At 44.4% G+C, this 24,974-nt stretch overlaps 1 protein-coding gene across 1 annotated transcript in view; it reads right to left on the bottom strand.

Annotated features, from left to right (window-relative positions):
- LOC142477108 (uncharacterized) overlaps nt 1–24,974 on the bottom strand; it is a 237,848-nt gene that overhangs the window by 150,907 nt on the left and 61,967 nt on the right. The window contains exons 3-4 of the mRNA XM_075582160.1: nt 12,001–12,103; nt 7,764–7,915 (exon numbers count right to left, since the gene is read on the bottom strand). Of these exons, the coding sequence (XP_075438275.1) occupies nt 7,764–7,915; nt 12,001–12,094 (246 nt within the window). The 5' untranslated portion in view covers nt 12,095–12,103. The remainder of the gene's footprint in view (nt 1–7,763; nt 7,916–12,000; nt 12,104–24,974) is intronic.

Below are 24,974 nucleotides of genomic sequence, written 5' to 3'. Positions count from 1 at the left end.
GGCCGAGTCGAAATTCCCCACCCCCATACCGTGGTCATCCGGAATCAAGGGACCGCCTTTGCTACACCTGCGGTAAGAAGGGCCATCTCACTCGGGCCTGCCCAGAACGGGAGGAGCTCCCCGAAGACAAAAATTCCACTCGACCCAACCCAGCTCGGACGATGGTATGCCAAGCGCGAGCTGCCAAACCTGACGGGAAAACCCCCCAAGGGAACCCCTCAGCCCCGGCCGATACCGAGGCCCAGACGGGCCCCTCCAACCGAGGGCCGTACAGCCAAGTAGGCCCTGCAGCAATTGTACCCATTTTAGTAGAAGGGATCTACGCCTCGGCCCTACTGGATACAGGGTCGCAAGTGACTATTATATATCATCCGTTCTACGAACAGCACCTCCGGCACTGTACCCTGCGTCCGGCTGAACACGTGACCGTACGAGGGCTAAGCAATGAAGACTACCCTATCACTGGAATTGTACAGGTGTAGATGGAAATACTCCAGCTGAACACCGGGAAACGACACCCCATGCAGTTAGCGGCCTTGGTATGCCCAGAACCCCAAGGTCAATACAAGTACCCGATCATTCTAGGCACTAACGCGGATATAGTACAAGAAGTGTTCCGGCAGTACCTAAAAGAGACTAATGAGTTACCCTTAGCCACCGCTCTTCTAGACCCAGTTCTGCGAGACGAGTGCCAACGGATCTATGCCTTGGAACGACATGGGGACCTATACAATCGCCAAGCCGGGCTGACGACCATATTACCGGGGGGAGTGCGGAGGCTGGCCATCTGGTGTTGCTACTCGGACCGAGAGGGGGAGGATCAGCTGTTCTCGCTGGAAAGTACCCCGGAGGAAGAAGTCCGGAGAAAATATAAGATACTCCCGGAGGTGAGGGAATGGACAACTAAGATTCCCCTCCGAACCCACGTGTACGTACAGAATATCTCTCCCTTTCCGATGGAGTTGGATGCCGGACAGAAGTTGGGGAGCATATATCCGGTCAGCCCTGTCATAGACCCACCAGAGGTGAAGGCGGCGGCCGCGGGCGAGCGGCCCGTTGAAATGAATTTAAATTTCGGTGAGTCGACACTATCTACCCAGTGGAAAGAACGACTGGTCGCGCAGCTGACCCAACGACGACATGTGTTCTCCACGAGTGAGATGGATGTGGAGTGTAGCCGCAGTGCCCAACATACCATCCGATTGAGTGATACCACCCCGTTCCGAGAACGGTCGCGCCGCCTCGCCCCACGAGATATAGACGATGTAAGGAATGTTCTCCACGATATGGAAGAGTCCGGGATCTTGGTAGAGTCTCGGGGCCCATATGCGTCCCCCATCGTGGTGGTGGGTAAAAAAAATGGAGCCGTACGATTGTGCATTGATTATCGGACACTGAACAACCGCACGATACCGGATCAGTACACCCTCCCGCGCATCGAAGAACTACTGAACGCACTAAATGGAAGTCAGTGGTTCAGTGTGCTCGATCTCCGATCCGGGTACTATCAGGTGCCTATGAGCGCGGAGGATCAAGAAAAAACTGCTTTCGTCTGTCCCTTAGGATTCTATCAATTCATCCGTATGCCCCAAGGTATATGTGGGGCGCTGGCCACATTCCAGAGGTTGATGGAAAAGACCATCGGGGACATGGTTCCACGGGAATTTCTGGTATACCTGGATGACATTATCGTCTTCGGGAGAACCTTAGAGGAACACGAAGAGCGGTTATTCAAGGTAATCGACCGTCTGGGGAACGAAGGGTTGAAATTATCCCTAGACAAATGCCGTTTTTGCCACACATCGGTGACCTACGTGGGACACATAGGGGATCACCACTGATCCTGCCAAGGTAGAAGCTGTAGTAAACTGGCCGCGCCCCGAGAATGTCACAGAGTTGCGGTCCTTCCTATGCTTCTGCGGGTATTACCGCCGCTTTGTGGAAGGATACTCGAGCAAGGCTAAGCCCCTGAACAACCTATTAAAAATATATCCCTCAGAAACCGGGAAGAAGGCTGTCTCAGCTAGCCAACCGTTCGGGGACCAATGGACATCGGAATGTGAGCGAGCCTTCCTGAAATTAAAGGGATGCCTGACCGAGGCGCCCGTGCTTGCATATGTGGACCCCGAGCAGCCCTACGTCCTGCATGTGGATGCCAGTCTGAATGGACTGGGCGCCGTCCTGCACCAGAAGCATTCTGAAGGTCTGCGGCCTGTGGCTTACATCAGTCGCAGCTTGACACCCAGCGAGTAGAGATACCCCGTCCACAAGTTGGAATTCCTGGCCCTCAAGTGGGCTATTACCGAGAAGCTACACGATTACCTGTACGGGGTTGCTTTCGAAGTAAGGACCGATAACAACCCCCTTACTTATGGCAATACCTCAGCCAAACTGGACGCTGCCGGACACCACTGGTTGGCCACCTTGAACAGTTATAACTTCTCCATGAAGTACAAACCAGGACCCCTGAATGTCGGAGCGGACGCCCTTTCCCGAAGACCCGGGCTAAGTGCTATCCCTGATGACGAAGAATGGGAAGAACTGCCTGGGCCTGCAGTGCGAGCTATGTGCAGCATGGCCGCTATCATCGACGACCGAGTGGCGTTCTCAGAATTAAGAGTAGTCGATTCATTGGGATGTCGGTCGCAGGCTGTCCCAGATGCTTACTGTGATCCCAAAGGGATGAATATCACGCCTGACAAAGTACTACGGTGGAAGGACCTAGTAGATTACCAAGTGCAAGACCCTATTATTGGTATCATCCGGAGAGCCGTAATAAAGGATAACCCGGCCCTGCTTAAGTGTGCCCCCAAAAACTTGGTAGCCCTACTCATGCGGGAGTGGGATCATTTCAAAATAGACAATTGCTTGCTCTACCGGGTGGTACAATACCACAACCACCCGGACAGAAGACAACTAGTCCTCCCTAGGAACCTACAATTTCTGGTGCTAAAGGCTCTACATGATGATCATGGACACCTTGGTACCGACAAGACCTTTGGGCTGGTCCGAGATCGGTTCTTTTGGCCTAAAATGTGAGAGGCTGTTGAGCGTCATTGTCGCCGATGCACCCAGTGTGTACAGCGAAAAACCCTGCCCACCCGAGCAGCCCCATGGGTCATCTGCAGAGTTCGGGCCCCATGGACCTTGTGTGTATGGACTTCCTGTGTATTGAACCGGATAGCCGGGGGATATGCAATGTGCTGGTTATTACCGACCACTACACGCGTTATGCTCAAGCTTTCCCTACTAAAGACCAAAAAGCCATCACCGTGGCAAAGATATTATGGGAAAAATACTTTGTACATTACGGCCTTCCCAACCGCCTCCACTCTGACCAAGGGCGGGACTTCGAGAGTACCTTGATCAGGGAACTGCTACGAATGTTGAACATTGCCAAATCTCGAACGACCCCATATCACCCTGAAGGAGATGCCCTACCAGAGCGGTTTAATCGGACATTGTTAGACCTACTCAGAACCCTACAGAGCGCCCAGAAATCAGAATGGAGTCGACATGTAGAAACTTTGGTGCATGCATATAATTGTACCCGACACGAGTCAACCGGGTTCCCCCCGTACTTCCTGATGTTTGGGAGAGAAGCCCGCTTACCAGTGGATGTGCGTCTTAGAATCTCCACGGATGGGATACATAATGCTACCCATTTTAAATATGTGCAACGACTCAAAGACAGCTTGCAACAGGCATATCGGCAGGCAGAGAAATCCACCGCTAAGCTCAATGCTGATAATAAGAGGCGATACGACCATAAAGTCCGATATCAGGAACTTCGGCCAGGAGATGCTGTGTTGCTTCGGAACTTAGGCGTCCCAGGAAAACATAAGCTGGCCGACCGTTGGAGAGATGGAGTGTATGAGATAGAATCCCAAATGCCTGGCCTCCCGGTCTATCGTATCAAAGACACTAACGGCCGGGTAAAGGTATGGCACCGCAATCATCTTCTTCCCATTCCGCAGGTGGAAGATGAAGAGATTGAGATATTGGCCACACCGCTCAACGGTGAGCCCGATTTACCAGAGCAGGGTCAAGAGACTGTCCATAATGAGACCCCCTCTGACACTACGGATGACCCATTGGAGGTACCTTCTCAAAGGGACCACTCCACAGAAGGGGCATCTCCCGGAGGAGCTACGGGTAAAGGGCCTACTGAGGGCCAACGCCTACTGAGGTGGCACCAACAGGCCAGCCTTTGGATCCACAGAGCCCGAGCTTTGTTCCTAACAGAGACTATTCAGAGACATTTCTCCCCTCAAGGGAAGAGGCTGAGCCTCAGGACTGTGCTTATTACTCCCCCGAGGGAGTTGCTGAAGAACAGCTCAGACGGAGCCAAAGAAACAGGTACCCTCCAATGCGGGTAGCCTATGATCAGATGGGGGCACCCCATTATGAGACTAAGCAGTGTTCTCGGAGCAAGACCCAATCTGTGATTGTGATGCTCACAGAGTTGTGTAACATTGTATAGAGTCATGCATGTGCTAAGTTATGTCTCTAATGCATTTTTCATTATATAAATGCTGTATATAGTTATGATATTGGTGTCCCAAGCGAGGACGTTGGGGATTTTACCGGGGGGAGGATGTAGCCAGGTCCCCTGAGGTATTACCTTCTCTCCTGTATATGCGAGCTGAGTAGCACTAAGGGTTGCGGCCGGTATCGCGTTGTGGTGGTTCCGCCGGTTCGCGGAGCAGGGCGCCGCCATTGTTAGGGCCGTTGCGCATGCGCGAGAAGCAGGAGCACTCCAGGACTATAGGGAGCTTGCGTCTGCGCAGTTAAGGTCCAGAAAGCACGCGAAGGACTAGCCAATAGGGAAGGAGGATCTCTGTTGGCATCCAGAGATATATTCCGCGCGCAGGAACTATGTAGTTAGTCGGGGACTGGAGCGGCAAGGGGTAAGAGGTAGGGTGCTGGAGTCCGTGACTCCAAGCACTAGGCCAGTACTCCCGTAGGCCCCAGACAGCCCTGAGCCACGCTAGCGGAGTGTGATAGGGACCGGCCCTAGGTTAGGGACCTGCCCCCTTAGCTATAAGCTAGTAAGGAATCCAGCGGACGCTGCGTTTTCCACCGAGAGGTTTGGGCCTATGCTTGGTCCTAACGGGACCTATAGACTATAAGGGCGGAGGCTCCGTGCGGAGTGACTACAGCCGGTGGACATCAACCGGGTTGCCATTAAGTACAGACGACGGAAGAAGCGGTGATATTATCCACGCTGGAATTCACCTCACCATTGGAGGACATCCAGCGATTCCCTTTGCGGTATAGCAGCACCCGCGGCTGGAGCCCGGGCAGGTAACACCACAACACACGTGCACCAACCAGGCCTACCATTGACATAGTGGCTGCGCAGTCACACACAAATACACATACGCTGGTCTACGTATTGGGAGCGCAAGACGTTGAGTGGGACTCATTGGACTTGAGGGTGGGATTATTGTGTTGAGACGGTAGCGTCCGCCGAGACGCATAAAGTGTGGACACCCGCCGTGGTGTCCGTTATAGCTAACCTTTGGAGGAAACGCTGAGTTGGGTTACCTTTAGAGAGGGACCCCTGTTACTACTTGTTTGACTTCTATGTTTTAGTGAGCAGTAAAGAAGTATTCGTTCTTATACATTATTGTATGTGTTATTGATTGTCCTGCGAGGAACCACTCCCCCTCTGGTGGGAGCCATCGCAGGTGGAGGCGCTGCATCATTGTAAGTAATATCCCTTGTATAACTGCCCCAGGTTCCCCGTGGCGGAAGTTCAGCCCTCCTGTGAGCTAACAGTTTATGCACCACATTGAGTAACTATATGTTTTCTACACCCACACAGTATAATCTGCGATTGGGGGGGGAAAACCCGTTACACAAAGATTGTTTTTAAAGAGACTTGTTACCTTCTGTGTAGTTTAGCCTACAGGTTCAGTTCCGCTACAAGAATTGCACTAGGCAGGATGGCATAGAAACCATTTGCACATAGAACTACATATACAAATAGCATGTTACTAATACTGATCATAACCAGCAATAAACTAAACAGGGGAGTCCCAGTCTGTACCTGGCAAGGCTTGTGCGCTGGTGGAACTTTGCAGAACCAGGGCCATTCCCCTTACAGAAGTTACACAATTGCCAGAGCCCAGCGTTCCCTGCCCTCCCAATGGAACCATTTGTTACATGGCTTTCACTGTGTAAGTCCCTGGCCTCAGTTTAGTTATCCCTGAGGGGGGCTCACAGCAGTTCTTCTTCAGGCTTTTTCCCTAATTCTTTCTGAACCCATCTATTGGGGCCTCCCTTTAATACTCTGCAATCTGGCTATGCCCCTTTTCCAGGACCCTCTATTCTGTTCTAGAGTGGGCCTGATATACTGTAAATAATCTCAGAGTTATTCCTCAAAGAGCCACACTATAATACATATACAGTAGAACAACCCTTCTAAAAATGGTATTCAAAGGGCTTTGACCCATGGCCTCCTGAAGTCAAATGTAAACGAAGTGCTAAATTATATCCTGTAACCCACTTGTGAGAAAGATATGGCGGATTCTTGTGATAAAGCACCATTATAAGGTATATACCACCAAGAAGAAGTATAATTATAAACCCAGGCTCCAAATATCCTAATACAGTATTTTGTAGTGTTTTAGTAACTGTTGCAGAATGATCATCTTTGCTAATGACAGTTATATTACTTTCTAATAGTGTTTTTATAATAATATTGTTTTCCTTTATACAGCGCTGAAAATGTATGCAGCACTGTGCATAGGGCACAGGACTGGGGAATCCCTGCCCCATAGATCTTACAATCTAATTTCGTTGCCTCATCAATAATGACTAAGCAGTGCTACTACGTGACAGACCTTCCAGCACAGCTTAGTAAATATGTCTCTTTATGACCCATTTCGGTGAATGGGCTGTGAGGTCTCTCCCAGCATGGACGCTGTTTTATGGGGTAGTAGTTCTTAGTAAATACAGCCCAAAGTGACTTGCTAAAAGTCACACGGAGAGCAGACAGTGGGACTTCCACTAGCGTCACCCTTTTAAAGGCAGTGCCGACCCTTCCTAATGTTCACTGACTAACCCATAGTTTTAGCCCTGATCTCCAGTCCTCAAGCTCCACCAACAGGTCAGGTTTTAAGGCTATCCCTACTTAAGAACAGGTGGCTTAATCAGTGTGGCTCAATCACTTTGATTGAGCCACCTGTTCTAAAGCAGGGATAGTCCTGTTGGTGGGACTTGAGGACTGGAATTGAGAAACACTGGTTTAGCCCATTCAACATCATAACCATATCAAACTATAAACTTGTAGATGGAGATACTGCACCGACACACTTTATTCGAGCAAATACCCGGTATGTACCTGGCAGATACCTGGAATGCGCCACTCCTAACCTCTGACAAGCCCCGTTGCATTTGCCTTCCCAGCCTGGGTTCATGCGTGGCTGATGGGCGGCTGATCTGTTAAATGATAATGATTAGGATTTAATAGGCTGCAATGCTTCGCGTGTCTACCAGATGGCATAAATTCATGAATTGTAATGCAGTTTATATATATATACTGTGCAGTATTGCAGCCAGCGGGAATAAAATGCTTCAATCCCTGCTTGGAAAATAACTCAATGTACTCGGGCAGAAAACAGTCACAAACCTCAATACACCCGGGTATACCCGAATTCGTGGGACTAGCTAAGCTCGAATAAAGTGTGTCGCCAGTGTATCATTTTCTAAGTACAGACTTTCACAAAGTGTGCTGCGTACACACGAGTGGTTACCTGTTCTTCTTCATTCCTTGCTAAATGAATGAAGTATGTCAGAATGGTCGAAGGAGAGTCCTGCGGAACCACTTGTTCTGGAAGCTGGATTGAACCTTGATCATCATCAAACACACCTGCTAGACCAGAGTAGGTTTCCGAAGCAGTGCGACCTTAAAACACAGAGAAGAGAGGATGAAGAGATGGTAACCTGGTATCCTAGTGCTATGGTATATACAATACTGATAGGGTCCATGTCATTGGCCATTATATTGGAGAAAGTTTGGTAGATTGTACAGGCATCGGGTCCTAGTCATTAAAGTCAGTGAATGCACATGTTAAGTGTATTTTTGGGAGAGAAAAGGAACGGTATAGAAATGTGTTTTTTTTCTAGTGGTGATTTTTATTTGAAAACACAGTTCCTGTTAGGGGGAGAGGGGGAGGAACTGACAATGTTCTGGTAACGGGAATACGCCAATCGAGCTTCCATTCCCATTATTGGAGATCTGTGATTCCGCCCCTAAATGCCGTGATAACGTCTGATTGCTATTTACAGTCTTTTGTTTCCGGGCACATTTGCATTGCTAATCTCGCAACGTTATGAATAGACACCAGGATTCGTCAAGCTCCGATGTGGGGTATCACACCTGACCTGCTGTTATCTGACCCATTGACTTGAATGGCAGTTAACTCTGGATTGGGTGCGGAAACCCAAGTATTGGAGCTTGAAGAATCTGACACATTGAATCCTATGATAAATGTGCTATGTCCTGATATATTTGACTAAATGTTACATAGTTACATATAGTTACATAGTAGATGAGGTTGATAAAAAGACATACTGTACATCCATCAAGTTCAATCTATGCTAAATTTAGACGACGGATACTTTATCCTATACCCGTACTTACAGTATATTGATCCAGAGGAAGGCAAACAAAAAACCCCAGTGAAATATTATCCAATGATATCTCATAAGGGGAAAAATAAATTCCTTTATGACTCCAAAAATTGTCAATCGGATTAATCCCTGGATCAACATCCTTCCCATGTTTACTTATTTTATATATCCCTGTATACCTTTCCTTTCTAAAAAAGATGTCCAACTTTTTTTGAACATATCTATCGTATCTGCCATCACAGTCTCCATGGGGAAGGAATTCTGCATTTTAACTGCATTTACTGTAAAGAACCCTTTCCTGTGTTGCTGGTGAAATCTCCTTACCCCCCAACCTTAAGGGATGACCCTTTGTCCTTTGTACTACCCGTGGGATGAATATTTATTTTGAAAACTCCTTGTACTGACCTCGAATTTATTTGTATCTAGTTATCATATCCCCTATTAGACACCTCTTTTCTAATTTAATTTCTAATTTAGCTAGCCTCTCCTCATAAGTTAGATTGTCCATCTCCTTTATTAATTTAGTGGGTCTTCTCTGCACTCTCTGTAGGTACATAATATATTTTCTAAGGACTGGTGGCAAAAAGTGTACCCCATATTCAAGGTGAGGTCTTACTAATGCTTTATAAAGCGGCATAATAATGTTTACTTCCCTTCCAGCCATTGCCCGTTTAATGCAAGATAAGATCTTGTTTGCCTTTGCAGCTACTGCATGACTTTGGGCACTATTGCTATGCCTGCTGTCAACAAGCACTCCTAAATCCTAAATTCCCTTAATGTATTCCCATTTAATGTGTAAGTCGCCAGTTTATTCCTGTTTCCCAAATGCATAACCTTACATTTATTTGTATTAAACCTCATCTGCAATTTACCTGCCCAAGTTACCAGTCTATCTAAGTCCTCCTGGAGAGAAATTACACCCTGCTCTGATTCTACTACCTTACACCATTTGGTGTCACCAGAAAAGATGGATACTTTGCTCTCTATGCCAACCCAAGGTCATTAATAAAAAAGTTAAAAAGCAGGGGTCCCAGTACCGATCCCTGAGGTACTCCACTGACCACTTTAGCCCAAACTGAAAAAGTTCCATTTATGACAACTCTCAGTTGTCTATCCTTCAACCAGTTTTCAATCCAGTGCAAATATTTTTAGAGTCCAATTTGCTTTATTTTGTACACTAACCTCTTGTGTGAAACCGTATCAAAAGCCTTTGCAAAATCTAAGTACTGTAGACCACATCAACTGCATTACCCTGGTCTAAATTCCTACTTACCTCCTCAAAGAAACAAATAATGTTAGTTTGGCATAATCTACCCTTCATAAATTCATGCTGATAATTACTAATAATGTTGTTTTCCATTAGGTATTCCCGTACTAAACCTTCAAGTAGCTTCCCCACTATTGATTTCATGGCTTACAGACCTGTAATTCCCTGGTTGTGATCTAGCTCCTTTTTTAAATATAGGCACAACATTTGCTTTATGCCAATCTTGTGGTACTGAACCTGTTTTCTCAGTTCATGGCTAATGCACTTTATTCCTGTAAATATACTGATTTTTATTTTTTTTAAAGTGTAGCCTAGCCTCCAGCTGCTACTTCTTTTCCTGGGCACACTTTGATGTATCCAAGGGCGGGTCTAGCAACAGCCAGAGAGTGTCAGCCTGAGGTGTGGAGACTGATTGGGCCACATACTGGATGTGATGGCCTGTCAGTATCCAGATCTGTCTTGTTATGAGACAGAGTTACTGTCACACCCAAAGGGTATAAATACTGGCACTCTCACAAAAGTAAGTATCTCTTTTCTCCCCCTGTGGAGTGAGTGCCAGCTACCCTGTGTCTCACTAGGAGGCCTCAGGAGGATCACCATTACCATCACCAGGCCTAATAGGAAAGATATGCAATGCTGTGAGATCTGTACCATCATCAGTGTGATTCACTGTCTGAGGATCTAGAAAAGGTGTCAGTATGGACTCTCCTTCCATCCAAAGGACCATGCTGACTGGAGGCGCTGCAACCACGAATAAGGTACCCTGTAAACCCTGTCCTGGTCACCCTACAACACTGCGGAGCACTCAGCCCTCTTGTTGCCACACACGTACGCACCACCGCAAATATGGAGTAGCAGGAGAAGCAGACCCCAATCTCACTTAGGAGGGGGGTACAAGGGCTACATAGGTATCTTAATAATAATACAGTATGTGCAGTACCAACTATATTTTGTTGGATATGCCTGAGTGCAATATAAAATATACTGTATCTTCAAACTCTGTCACGGCTGAAACATTGTAACAGAGATTTTTCAAAATGCGATGAAAGTGTCACACTCCTTACTTGTATATGCAAATATTACACATGCAGTTGTGTTTGCTGATCTCTAATACATTATTATTCCTATTTGTCCGACAGAGCCGCAGTGCATTTGTGAAATGAAATTGCTTAGTCTTGTGTCCACCCAGAGTATCGTCAAATATTAAACTACCTAAAAGGCAGTGACATGGGCACCAATAGCTGTAGTTGCCCAGTGTTTTAAACAGAATCTTAATCACGGTGTTGTATTAACCTCAATCTCTTGTCCTTATGCAGTGAAGCCCTTTGTATAAACAGTATTTACAAAAAAAATGCTTTATCCAGATCATATACTTCATTGTGAAATACCCATGTTATAAATTATGGGGAGATATTGATTTTGTGAGGACTCCTAACTTAGCCGTTATTGGGATTTTCAAAAAATAATTTTATAATTTAGCAAGTAGTAGGGCTGGTATTTTTACTCTAACACACCTACTGTAAAAATCCTTAATCTCAATCTCTGATTCCCTCGCTCCTTTACATCCTTTTCACCAAAAGACCAAATTTGCATGCTATGGGGAAGTGAGAATTCTGGGCATTATTGCATCGAACAAGAAACAAAGACGTCCAGAGCAACGCCCAGTAGCACTCCTTTTCACACACACACACACACACACACACACACACACACACACACACACACACACACACACACACACACACACACACACACACACACACGTGTATATATATATATATATATATATATATATATATATATATATATATATATATATAGTGGTAATTTCATGCAGCTTGTTGTGACAGGTTCAATGCCAGGACCATCCTGCCTCTAATTATAGAGGTAAATAAGGATTTTAATCAGTTAGTGTTAGGACCTGCGATGTTATGGTCATGCCTTGAAAGTGGCTCGAAGGCTTATGGCAAATACATGCCAATGTAATCTTCAAATCCCCCTTCCATGTTTTTAATTATACTTGTGGCTCCTGTTAAATATTCCTGTGAGAAAGCAAACACATGCATTATGATAAAACAGAAACCTGTTACCTGATTTAATCTTCTTTAAGTCTGATCTCTTGTTAGCAGATCGGTACTTGGAATATTGATTCTGGATCCAAGAAACCTTTTCCTCAGAGGCCATGGCATCACCCTATAAAAAAGAATAACATTAATCCGTGTATTTGAAAGCTATAAAATAAAGGGTATGCATGTTCTCTATGCCCTGTATAGTACATCAGATATGATTATTTTTTCAGATCTGCCTCTGGGTGGTTGCAATATTGGTTATCAATATCTCACAGTTGGAGGGATGAGGGACAAGTATGTACATCTCAATTTAGCGTTGACCTTGGTATTCAACTGCATATACCTCTTTCTCTGCCACAACTACTGATACAGGTTTAGGGTCATATTCTCTCATCGGTCTTCTGCATTAGGACCCCTTACAGTCCATTTAAGTCAATGGGCCATACAGGGTCATCCAGTGTGAAGACTGCCTAGTAGATATGGACCTCAGTAGCATTATATTGTTCCTCCAGATAACACAACATATCCTGGTATAGTGCAGGACATCACACAGTTTATGTAGCTGTAGGATTCGGTGGCAGAGCTGCTGCAGAATATCACAACATATCCCACTAATGTAAAGCGCCAGAGAGGACAATGAAGCCTGTTACATCTATATGTAGTACTGTGACTGTATTCCTGAGCATAGCAATTATCAAGTTTCTGGTATACAACTCCCAAAACCTTCCGGTCTGCAAAATATCTACTTTCCTAGGTCCAACTGTCATTAGAAGGCTTCCTGTGGTATACAGAGGTGTGCTACTGGTATTTAGCCTGAGACCTACAGTGTAACTTGTTGCAGGTTCCTCTGTTAGTGAGGCGCTTATTCATTTTCTAAGTCCTACATTAGGGCTGCGGCCGGGGTGGAGGGAACCGTGCGCGCTCACGCTCGGCACGATCAGAGTGTTAACTCTAAATGCCCTCGTCCAGGGTGAGGGTGCGACACGCCGCCTCCCACGTGCACAACTATCTAGCCAGGAATCGCACGGCCAAGCAGAGCGCATGACGTCACTGCGCTCGAGCTCCAACGCGCATGCTCCAAGCCTGGCCGCACTACTTCTGAATCTCTAACTAAACGTGCAGTTTATAACGTCCCTTGGTGGCACACATGACGTAGAAAGGAACATTTATTTCAACATCAATGTACAACACATCAATAAAAGGTACAGAAGGTTCATACATCTAGATAATATCCATTTTTTTTCAGCAGAAAATTGATTAATGGCACAGTCAAAAAGGAATTGTTATGAAACTGCATTTTTTTTGTCATTAATATTGTAGGTTTTTTTTTTACCCTGATCTGATTTTAATAATGTTCATGCTACAAGACACATCCATTATTTATGAAGGGAGCGTCCGAAGGGTGTTCTTTGTATCTTCAGAGGGAAGTGGCTATTTCTAACTGGGAGGCCTCCTACACTGCATCCATTTCCATATTCATATGGTATATATAATTGTGGGAAACCTACCGTATGAGAACACTTTGCTGAATGGTAATGGTTATAAGCTGAAATGTGGCACTACCATCTTTGCAGCATATTGCCGTGTTTCATGGCACTTTTGTAAGGACCTCTAAGCAGACAGATTCACATTTTGCATTAGTAGTCAATACAGTAACTTATTTTTTTTATAGATAATGTGTTACATCATGTTGTCTTTAACCCCTTTTTTGGGGCACTGCAGAAAGTGCCATGTTAATAATAATAATAATAATAATAACAATAATAATAACAATAATAATATAGTAAATTAGCCTGTCTTAAATTTTGTTTATCATTTGATGTTGCTATGTATGTCTTTATGTACCAATCGTTATGCATTGCAATTAAGATGGCACCTTAAATAATAATAGTCAAAATAATATGAATAGCATTACAACCTTCCTGTGGTAGAACGCCTAATATGTATAGGTTCTACATTCACTTTTTACATACTATTATACAATATTATTCTATACTATAATACAATATTATTAAACACTATAATACAATATTATTCAACACTATAATACAATATTATTCAACACTATAATACAATATTTTCATAGCTGGCCCCATTAGCTGAAAAGGAAACTAACAAACGCAATAAATAAATAAATGCTGCATTTCTAACAATTAATATACCTATATTCTATTAGGGTATTATCTCATCATTAAACATGAACAAAATGGCATTATCTGGATATAACTTAACACTCTATCACAACATGCTGTATCACGACATGCTGTATCACGACATGCTGTATCACGACATGCTGTATCACAACATACTGTATCACAACATAGTGTATCACTTATTCAAAACTAACGCCTGTTCATTAGCATAAGCACAGCATGGTTAGGGCATGTGTACAGACCACAATGTAGGTGCTATGTATGTGTTTCTATACTGTAGATCTTTCAAAAAAAGATGCCTCCACCGTTGTTCTCATACAGTAACCTCGTAATTTGATTGTTCACTATATTTAAATGGTTACCTCTTTGGGTCAGAGACTCTTTTTCTTTTCTTTTAGATTTGATACCCGTATCCCTATTTTGTCTTGTATACTATTTCTGCAAATCTCTAAGTAGATGACTGTGACTATACGAGTAATAGCTATATAAAAACATGCATATTTACATGTCCATATTTATATTACAGTATAGTGGTGTAATAAGCATTCCTGCATATCATGTAAGTTTGCTTTCAGGTGCTTGGTTTTCACATCCAGTATATGGCTTCCGTTATTGATTCCATCTCTGCACTGATCTGTCTGCAGAGATCTACATCCCAGCTGTAAGTTCTGCATTAGGACTAAAGGAACACTTCTCATTACTGATCTCTTTGTACTAAATAGTTATTACTCGTTGACCTGTGGGACTTGGGCAGCCACCTGGCCCAAGCCAACCAATATCTCCAGCCAATCTGGGTTCTTAGACTAGGTCAAAAGATTTTGTTTTTTATATAGCACTACTAATATCCTTATTTCATAAGGGGACAATAAGATGATAGATGTCAAGACATATTTAAGACTGAACATGTATCTCCCATCGCCACTTAAAAACCTAGTCTGGGCGGTTTATTATAAGTACATTTGGGGCGTGGTGGTAACCCAACAGTTTAGAAGAAAAACATCATATTGGTGGAATAACTCTGACTCCACATGAATCAATGCAAGATACTGACAGCCAGAGTGAGACTGATTTTCAAACAAAGCACTCGTTCTATATGTGCCGAAGCAGCCAATTGGGCTGTTTTAGGCTGAAAAATCCCCATTGATTTAAATAGGGAATTTTGTCTGAAAACAGACAGATATATCCTCATATAGAATCAGCCCTTAAGTGTGACTGAAACGCTGCCCTGCATCTTCACTCAACCGTCCCCATGCACCATCCATTGTAACTTTCATGTTTTCTATCTTCATCATTCCGTTTTATAATGAGGAACTCTGCTGCCCTCTGGTGGCTATAAGGAATACAGACGCAGCCGGGAGTGAATGAACATTTATTGTTGCTGTATCAGTCCAAAACAATGGGCTCTAGGTATCAAAGGTAAAAAGTAGGCGCAAAGTTGTTATTTTGTGAGTGTCAATTTTGCTGAAAGTCTGCCTCTTTATGCGATGAAATGAGGGATTTATGGAAGTGGGAGAAGTTAGGGCGTCTATGAATTAAGAAAGCTGCGGCGTTTGTTACTTTTCATTTTTTGACAGTTTTCTGCAGTGGTTTTCTCTGTCTCCCTATAGGTGACATAAGTCTTTTATATATCTGCCTGAAGTCACTACGGTCACGGGAGAAAATACCGTTAAGAGTTTTTCACAAATAAAAAAAAAATTCTTGTTTTTTTTTTTGTCTCCTTTGATGTTTTTTTCCTTCTGTTCCCAACAGGTGATGTTGCCTTCGCACCCTGCGCCATCAGCGGTGGGACAGCGACATCAGCGGGGTGCACCACTTCAATGAGGTTGTTGCGCTGTTTCATAGCACATGTACACATATTACATGATATCGCAAATAATTCCATTGGTTGCTTGGTCACATGGTTTCACAGCATGTATTGTGCGATGATGCAACTTAAGAGCAATTCATACTAAGGCTGAGTCCCCGCTGGCGCTGACCGCACTCATGCTTGAGAGCCGTAACGTCAGAAACTCTTCAAGCGTGAGCGTTCTTCTGTCCTGCAAACATTTTAGAGCAGGAGCGGGGCGTGGCTATGAAGGGAGGGGGTGTGTCATTGGCTGGATCGGGGCTGTGTTTGTGTCTCTGTGTCTGTGTGTGTGTCTGTGTGTGTGTCTGTGTGTGTGTCCATTCTCTCCCTCCCACCTTCCCCTCTCTCCATACCCCGTTCCCCCCCTCTCTCTCTCCCTCTTCTCCTTTCCCCCCTTCTCTCCTTTCTCTCCTTCCCCTCTTCTCTCCCCCCCCCCCCCTTCGCATCGCTCCGCTCCCCCCCCCCTACCTTCGCATAATTGCACCTTGTGTTTCCCTGTTGGGTTTGTCATTTTATCCTCTGACAGTTTTCTTGTTTGTTTTTTGTTTTTCACACCAGTTTTACTCACATTACACCCTCTGCCCACTGAATGTGGGCTGCTGCCTACACACACTATTTTTCCCTCACGCTTCTTCTTGCAGAAACTGTGACTCACGTGTACCACATTTTAAAGCCCAAATCCCTAGCTACAGGTACTGGAATTGCAATTAGGAGAAATCACTTGCTCTTGTAACAGCATTACAATCATGTCATGCTTTTTGTTCAGCCTGCAAATATAACTCTGAGTAGTACATACCATAGCTCTCGCTCCCCCCCCCCCACCCCCTTCCACCTTTTTCTGCCTCTTTCACCTCTCTCCGTCCCTTCCACCTCTCTCTGCTCAGCACTGCCCCTCTCTCCCCATTGGTCAGAGCAGGGTCATGTGACCCTGCTCTGAGCTCCGAAGTCAAACTCCCTTGTCTCCCCAAGCACCAAGCTTGGGAGAGAGGACGTGCCCGTGCTTGAGCGTGGGCACGGCGCGTGAGCCAGGACGAGAAGGTAAAGATTTAAGGAGGGAAGCGCGCTCAGCGCCAGTGGGGACTCAGCCTAACTAACCTACATTAGTAGGGCTGAACCGCAGCACCAGAGTCTCCCCGATTCCCGAGATACCTACTGGTGACGTTACTGGTATTACTGTATTTCCTGGTGTTAAAAGGGGATTTAGATGGTCACCCATTTGGAAACCACAACTGCTGATTCCTATTGCCCTGAGATTTGGCAGCCATTTTGTTTCATTTTAAGGGAGGTTTAAATCCGGTAGCTTCACCAGTAAGTATCATTGGATCCCCGTAGCTGGAAATAGTGACATTTTTCTCAGGAGAACACGATTGGTTTCCACCCTGTAAAAAAGAAAGTAGGAGGAACTTCTCCTTTAAAATAACTCGGTCAATGTCGGCTATCAGGAGAACGGCTCATGTCTAGAAAAGAAGAGATACTTATAAAAAGATGTAACGACCAGCATCAATGTTCCATGAATGTTGAGGATGGCTCATTGTGGGGCAGGAGAGTGGATTGAAGCGAGCCGCCCGGCCTAAAGGGCTAGACTTCCTTGTTTGTTTATTTTTAGGCTTTTTATTTGTTTATTTTTCTATAAACCTTTAACACCCCAGGGATTAGGCCCTTGTGATGTGGAATCTTTTATTTGTGAGGGTTTTTGTCAAAATGATTGCATTGGTATTTTGAACGTTGAACCATACTAATATGGAGTCATTGTGAGGGACTTCACTCTGAAGAATTGCGAGGGACACCTTAGTAGTGAGATAAGTTGGCCATTGCACAACTTAGTAACATAGTACAGATGTAGCAAAACTAAGTGCCGCTGCCACGCGTGGTTACGCGACTGGGGTGCTCGTGGCACTGGAAGATTAACACTGCGTGAGGTCCCATTCGGAAGCTCGATCGTGGCAGACACTCTCCCCAGAGCCGCGGACTTTTGCGTCTGTGTCCGCAGCACTGGGGATAGTAAGTCTGGCTACATCTGTAGATGAGGTTGACAAAAAAGATCTAGCTTGATACTGAAAAGGTGACATTTATTTAGTGCTGTACTGTACATTTTATTTTACTTTTTTTTTTTTAGAAATCTGTTCATAATGGGCTGCTAGCCCCAACTGGCACATTGCTCTCTACGACATGAAAGGACTGTCACGGTAACTTATGACAAGATATAATATACACCAAATAACTGGGTTGAACTGAACGAGGCTTAGATATAATGAAGTATATTTATTCCTTAGATAAGTGAACACAACAAGATAGTACAATTAACAGACAAGAATGTAACACTTACTTAGGGGTTGGAATGAAGAAGTATCAAATAGCAATTCTCCAGCAATCAGGAATCAATCAAGATGTAACAAGAAGACAAAGACTGTAGGGTTGACAACAGTTTATATATCTTTTCAACCCTATTCTTATTATTGAGTGCAGACTATTGGAGAACAATTATCTGCACCCAATTACTAACATGGGAACATTGTTAACCCATGCCCCCCAGCTAGTTGGCACATGTGTACTGGGACCCTGAGGGTCTAATTTCTGTAGCCCCACACCCAAATCAGGGGCGCTGGGCAGCCTGCCAGATGGGGGATCTGGCAGGATATTCTTTGTTTGTAGGTGTGAGTTATAGCACCTACAAACCACTCCAGCTTCACGCTTCTCCGCCCTCATGTAAACAGTTAGAGTGGCTGAGTCTTTTGATCAGGGCCTGGTTCTTAGACATTGGGTCGCCCCCCTGACCATTTGCATTCCTTAGTGTGCAGGAATCTTCGCGGGCTTTTGTCCCCGCTTTGAAATACAGTATGGTTCTTAATATACAACCATATGAAAATAACCGGTTCTGTTAGGTCCAGTGGGTCCAAACTACCCAGGCCTTAATGCCGGAAGTGGGACACTATAGTGTCCAAGTTTCAGCCCGCTGCCACCTTCAGAACCGGAGATATGCAAATACCACATAAACCGTTTCTTATTATATTACAAAATTCTCCGCTGTAAAATAAATCTCAGTTTTTCACTCATTCCCCATTGAAAACCACGGGCTCTGCCGCCATAGACTTTCAATGGTGAAACTCCGCCATTGGCGTCTATGGGAGTCTGCCGCCATAGACTTACAACGGGGCACCGCCGCCGTTGAAGCCTATGGGACTTCTCCGCCATAGCCGGTCAATGGGGAAACGGCCGCCATTGACGTCTATGGGAAAAACTCACGAACCTTTATGGTGGTCCATACTCCGTCGGGTTGGTCGTAGAGGGTCGGGAATGCCGGAGCAGTGACTGCAGGCACCCCAAACCTCGGCCCTGGACCCTCCAGAACCGGAGATATGGGTTTATGGTTTTCAGGGTTTCGGACTTAGCCGTTTTCTCGTGCTGCTTCTTCCGCTGCCATTGGAACCTATGGTGCGACCCGCTCAGCCAGCACGACCCTTTCCGGGGGTCCTGGATTCTTGTACCCGGTGGTGGTCAAGTGAGGGGAGGCCTAGGAGCTAGGGGCAAAAATAATTTTATTCCTGGGTGCCCTAGAACTTAAGTTTCCACGCCACTTGTTGTTGAACTTGAACTAATCGTGATGAAAGCTCTTTTTCAGATAAAGTATCCGCTTTGCGGTTTTGCGGTTTGGACGGCTGCCAACCTATTCATGGAGATTGCCGTCGAGGAATCTCCATTGAAGTCAATGGGCCCATTGACTTACAATGGGAAACCGCTGCTCCTCCTCTCGGACGCCACCTGCTGGTCTTCGAGGGAAACAGGTCCAAAACAGCTAGATCCGCCATTGAAATAAATGGAGCTCCAATGGCGGCCTATGGGACTCTGCAAAATGGTGCCTGAAAAGGCGGGAAAATTAAACAGAGGGCTATAATCACTCTCTACCCATTAACCCTTGTCCTCCCGGATGGATCCCAGCGTGTGTGTGGCACAGACACTTACATGGTGAAAATACATTACAACAGGGGAACATACGTTTTCATGTTATAGCAAGGTGCAAACCACATTCCTGGACCGCAGTCCAGTTAACCCCTTGCCTCCCTGGTGAGATCAGGGGGTGTCCATATGGGGTGCAACCCCTTTAATACCGGGCCAATCCCCCTCTCCCTCTACAAGGACCAGGGTTCAGGTAGACGTGTTACAAATAGGTAAGCACATTAGAATGGGTGTAGATCCTTCAGGGGTGGTTTAGGTCTCTTGAAGATTCCAGGAGTCAACCCCGTACATAGTTGTGTGTAAGGCCTGCAATGCGTTCCTCTTTAGCATGCTAGGGGTTGGGTATTTAGTCTGATGTTAGGGATTGCAACAAAGTTTTAAGTTGAATGTATTTCATGTTTTGTTTTGTCAAAATATGTTGGCACCCAGGGACCTCCCCCCCCCCGCCATTCCCCTTCCACCCCTCCTTCCCCGTCTATCTGTCTCCCCCCCCCCCCCTCCATACCCTCCCCTTCCGTTATGATAAAATGTTAAAATGTTTATTGGAAATTTTCTCTACCAACCTCAGATATGTGTTCATAACAACCCTGTATCGTTGCTTATATATTTCCAATAAAAAAAAGATTGAAACAAAAAAAAATATGTTGGCACCATATTAATTACAGATAAAAAAGAAGTAAGTAATTGGTAAGTATGTCAGTTATGAAGGTATGCATTTCCAATATCTTCATGGCCACTAAGACTACTTAAAGGCTAGTATAATAATTATTATAATTGTTTGTTCTTGTATAGAGCTACTAGTTTTACGCAGCGCTTTACAGAGACATTACAGACACAGTCCCTGCCCCGTTGAGCTTGCAATCTGTTTTTGGTGCCTGAGGCACAGGGAGATAAAGTGACTTGCCAAGTTTCTCCCTAGTAGCCATAGCTGCCCATTCTCTGCCCAAATGATATATAATACACAAATAGGGAAGACATCTTCCAAAAAGACCAATGTATTTTTTTGCAAATTCAATTCCCTTTTTTTTACCTATAACTGCATGTAAACTACACATTGTTCTGACAAATTATGAATGCAATCCTGTATATATTATTTTTATTACATTACTGTAGTCACCATGTTTTTTTAAATATTATTTGTTCGTCTTCCAGCAAATACTATTTTAAAAAATGTGCCACATTGAATAGAAATAATATATTCAAGATTATTATGAGAATAATCGAGAGTTCATTAGGCATTAGTTCATATGGGCCAATCCCACCACAGCTTAAGACCCTGGGGATGTTGTCTGTACACTTACAGCACTGATGCATAACAGAGCAGATATATGAGCTAATTATTACTATGACTTGGTTACAGTCCTGTGAACTTGTTTTCCTGTTCACTGGTAAAATAAGAAAATTACTTTGAAACAACATCTCTCCCTCATAGCAATGACTGCAAAATTATAGCATATCGATTGTATTAGATTGTAAGCTCTTTGGTGCAGGGACTCCTTCTTCCAATGTTACTTTTATGTCTCAAGCGCTTATTCCCAATTATGTGTTATATTATTATGTCATGCGTTTGCTGCTCATCATCATCATTTATTTTTTTAAGTAAAAGCTCACCTCCACTTAAGGGAGCACCACAATACTTTACAGTCTGAGAACAAACTAAAAATATACGCAATTACATTTTGTTAGACAAGAAAAGGCAGACGGAAGAAATAAGTCTTACACCGAGTCTGAAGCACGTGGTGCGAAACGCGTAGAGGTCACGACAGGTCATCCTGCGCGTGTTTTCTGACAAGCTATGACGGAGCCTGCAAGAGGCACAAGCGTTTTTTTCCATCTTCACGGTGCCGAGATCCGGATCCTTTGCGGTCAACGTGAACCCGCATTCTGCCTTAGTGTAAGTGTCCGTCTCCCCTTGCCAGTTGTTTATATTTCTATGGCGGTTTCATTCTAAATCGTTAGATAGACTTTTCACTTATTTGTTTTATTGTATTTTGTATGCTGTGCCGCTTAGGGCTTAGTTAGCATTAGAGGTTACGCTCTATGATTACTGAGTTTCAGCTGCATAGCACTTTTAGCTGAGGTGGGGTTGGATCCCCTCAGTACCTGTGTATTTTTTAATAAATTACCATTAACTAATCCCTGGTGCGCATTTGTGCATTTTTTCTTATTCTGTTTTTCAGGGTGCCCTCCCCTCTTCTCTAGGGGGGACCACCTTGAAGTAGGAGCCTTTGGGGAGACGCTCCATGCGCGTGCTGCAAAGGGATTGTCCACATTTTACTACAGCACGAGCGCTGAATATCCTGCTTTTTCCAAACTCGGAAGCAGCCTCAGATAGAAAACCCAGTCTTAACAACTGACACCACTTGGGCTCGCGTGTTGAGACTCTGGACAAAGAGGATGCAGAGGTTATGAACCTGGGACAAGGACAGTGGCTGTACACCATTGATTAGGGGCCGCTCATCCCCTGTCCCATACTCAGGCATCTTGCCGAGACTATAATCATTAGTTCTGTCTTGTCAGGGTTGAGCTTCAGCCAATTTATCTCCATCCATGCTGCCACCTCATCTAAGCAAGCCATCAATCTAGTTGTGTCTGGGCTGCCCTGGAAAGAAACATAGATCTGGATGTCATCATGTCATCAGCAAGAGGTGGCTCTTCATACCATGCTTCCAGATCTCCCACAGTGGTTTGATATACATGTAGAACAGGAGCGGTGACAGCACCAACCCTTGAGGGACCCCAAAGGGGACAGGCCCCACTGGTGACACATGGGACTCCATAGCCACCTGCTGGGTTTGGCAAGAACGAGGCAACCTATTGTAATACGATTACCAGCTAAGTCCCTCATGCAGTGCAGCAGAACCCAATGATCAATCGTGTACAAGGCCACAGAGAAGTCCAACATGGCAAGGGCAGAAATACAGCTCTTGCCATGGTCATCAATAAATAATTCACCACACGGACCAGGGCCGACTCAGTTCCATGACCGGCTCTAAATTCAACATTTCAGGCATCCTGTTGTTCTCTAATTTTGAATAATTTAGGTTCTATATTCTCAAAGAAGGATGCACAGTTGAAGGCTAGAAGGGTGTTGAGATTCTCAACAATATTATCCTCATTATCGTATTCAGGGGAAGAATGGAAATTGCTCCCCATTTAAACAAACTTAATTGTGTGTGCTTGTACTTTAATTTACTGCATTCCATGTTGTCAAGCACTTAGGGACATATTTGCTAAGCAGTGCTAAACCCTAAAATACCTTATGGGGCAATAAGATAACTCACGTCCTATTCATTTGAATGGGCAGTGAAGAGGTGTCTAACAGTGTTGTCAAGTGTCTTATGGAATGGCACTTTCATAACTATGGTCCTTAGTACTACTGTATATAACAATAATCTCCTGTAAAAAGAATAAGAATAGAATGGAGATAGACACCAGAGAAAGACCAAGCTGCTCAGCCAGAGCCAATAATGACCTCCTTCTCCTATGAACTGTCCTCTCAATGTTCTGAGCGTCAATATTGATTGAAGCTCTGCCCTTGCAATTACTTGTCCACATACTGTATCATAGGCTAAAAGGATTACAATTAATATTGTCGTACAATTGGTTCACTGAGGAAGAAGTGCATAGGCGGCTTTATAAAATTAAAGTCAATTAGCACCTGGCCCTGATGCATACATCCAAGAGTTCTTAAGGAGCTAAGTTCAGTAATAGCCAAACCATATTAAGGACTCCATTTCCACAGGCTCAGTGCCACAAGATTGGCGTAAAGCAGACATGGTGAATATATTTTAAAAAGGGAGCTAGATTACAACTGGAAAATTACAGACCTGCAAGCCTGACATCAATAGTGGGGAAGCTACTTGAAGGTTTAGTACGGGATAATATTTAGGAATACCGAATGGCTAACAAAATTATTAGTAATAGTCACCATGGTTTTATGAAAGATAAGTCGTGCCAAACTAACGTTTTTAGCTTCTTTGAGGTAAGTAGGAATTTAGACCAAGGTTATGCAATTGATGTGGTCTACTTAGATTTCGCAAAGGCTTTTGATACGGCTCCACACAAGAAGTTAGTATACAAAATAAAGGAAATTGGTCTCGGTAAAAATATTTGCACCTGGATTGAAAACTGGTTGAAAGATACTGTAGACAACAGAGAGTTGGAATACATGGAACTCAGGTTGGGCTAAAGTTGTAAGTGATGCACCTCAAGGATTGGTACCCCTCTTTTTTAACGTGTTTATTAATGACCTTGAGGTTTATTTATTTATTTATTTATAAAATATTTTACCAGGAAGTAATACATTGAGAGTTACCTCTCGTTTTCAAGTATGTCCTGGGCACAGAGTAAAACAAAATAATACATGGTTACAAATACAGTTACATAAATGAACAAGGTATACATTATATACAAGACATTGCATGCACAGTTAAAGAAAATATATATTATGAGCGTATGAAACAGTTACAGACCAGATTAAAGTGTGAGACAGCCTTAGATTTGAAAGAACTTAAGCTGGTGGTGGATATGAGAGTCTCTGGTAGGTTGTTCCAGTTTTGGGGTGCACGGAAGGAGAAGGAGGAACGTCCGGATACTTTGTTGAGTCTTGGGACCATGAATAGTCTTTTGGAGTCTGATCTCAGGTGATAGGTACTGCATGTGGTAGGGGTGAGGAGCTTGTTCAGGTAGCTGGGTTGCTTGCCCAGAAAGTATTTGAGGGTGAGACAGGAAAGGTGAACTTTGCGCCTAGACTCTAGTGATGACCAATCTAGTTCTTTGAGCATTTCGCAGTGATGTGTGTTGTAGTTGTATTGGAGAACAAAACGACAAATTGAATTGTAGAGGGTGTCAAGTTTGCTAAGGTGGGTTTGAGGAGCCGAGCCATATACTATGTCTCCATAGTCAATAATTGGCATCTGCTGTGCAATACGCTTTCTGACCAGGAGACTTAGGGAGGATTTGTTCCTGTAAAGTACCCCTAGTTTGGCATAGGTCTTGGTTGTCAGGGTATCAATGTGCATCCCGAATGTTAAGTGGGA

Source organism: Ascaphus truei, chromosome 2, assembly GCF_040206685.1.
Source record: "Ascaphus truei isolate aAscTru1 chromosome 2, aAscTru1.hap1, whole genome shotgun sequence".
NCBI classification, from domain to species: Eukaryota; Metazoa; Chordata; class Amphibia; order Anura; family Ascaphidae; genus Ascaphus; species Ascaphus truei.
Note: the sequence above shows the minus strand (reverse complement) of the source record. Positions and strands in the feature narration are given on the sequence as shown.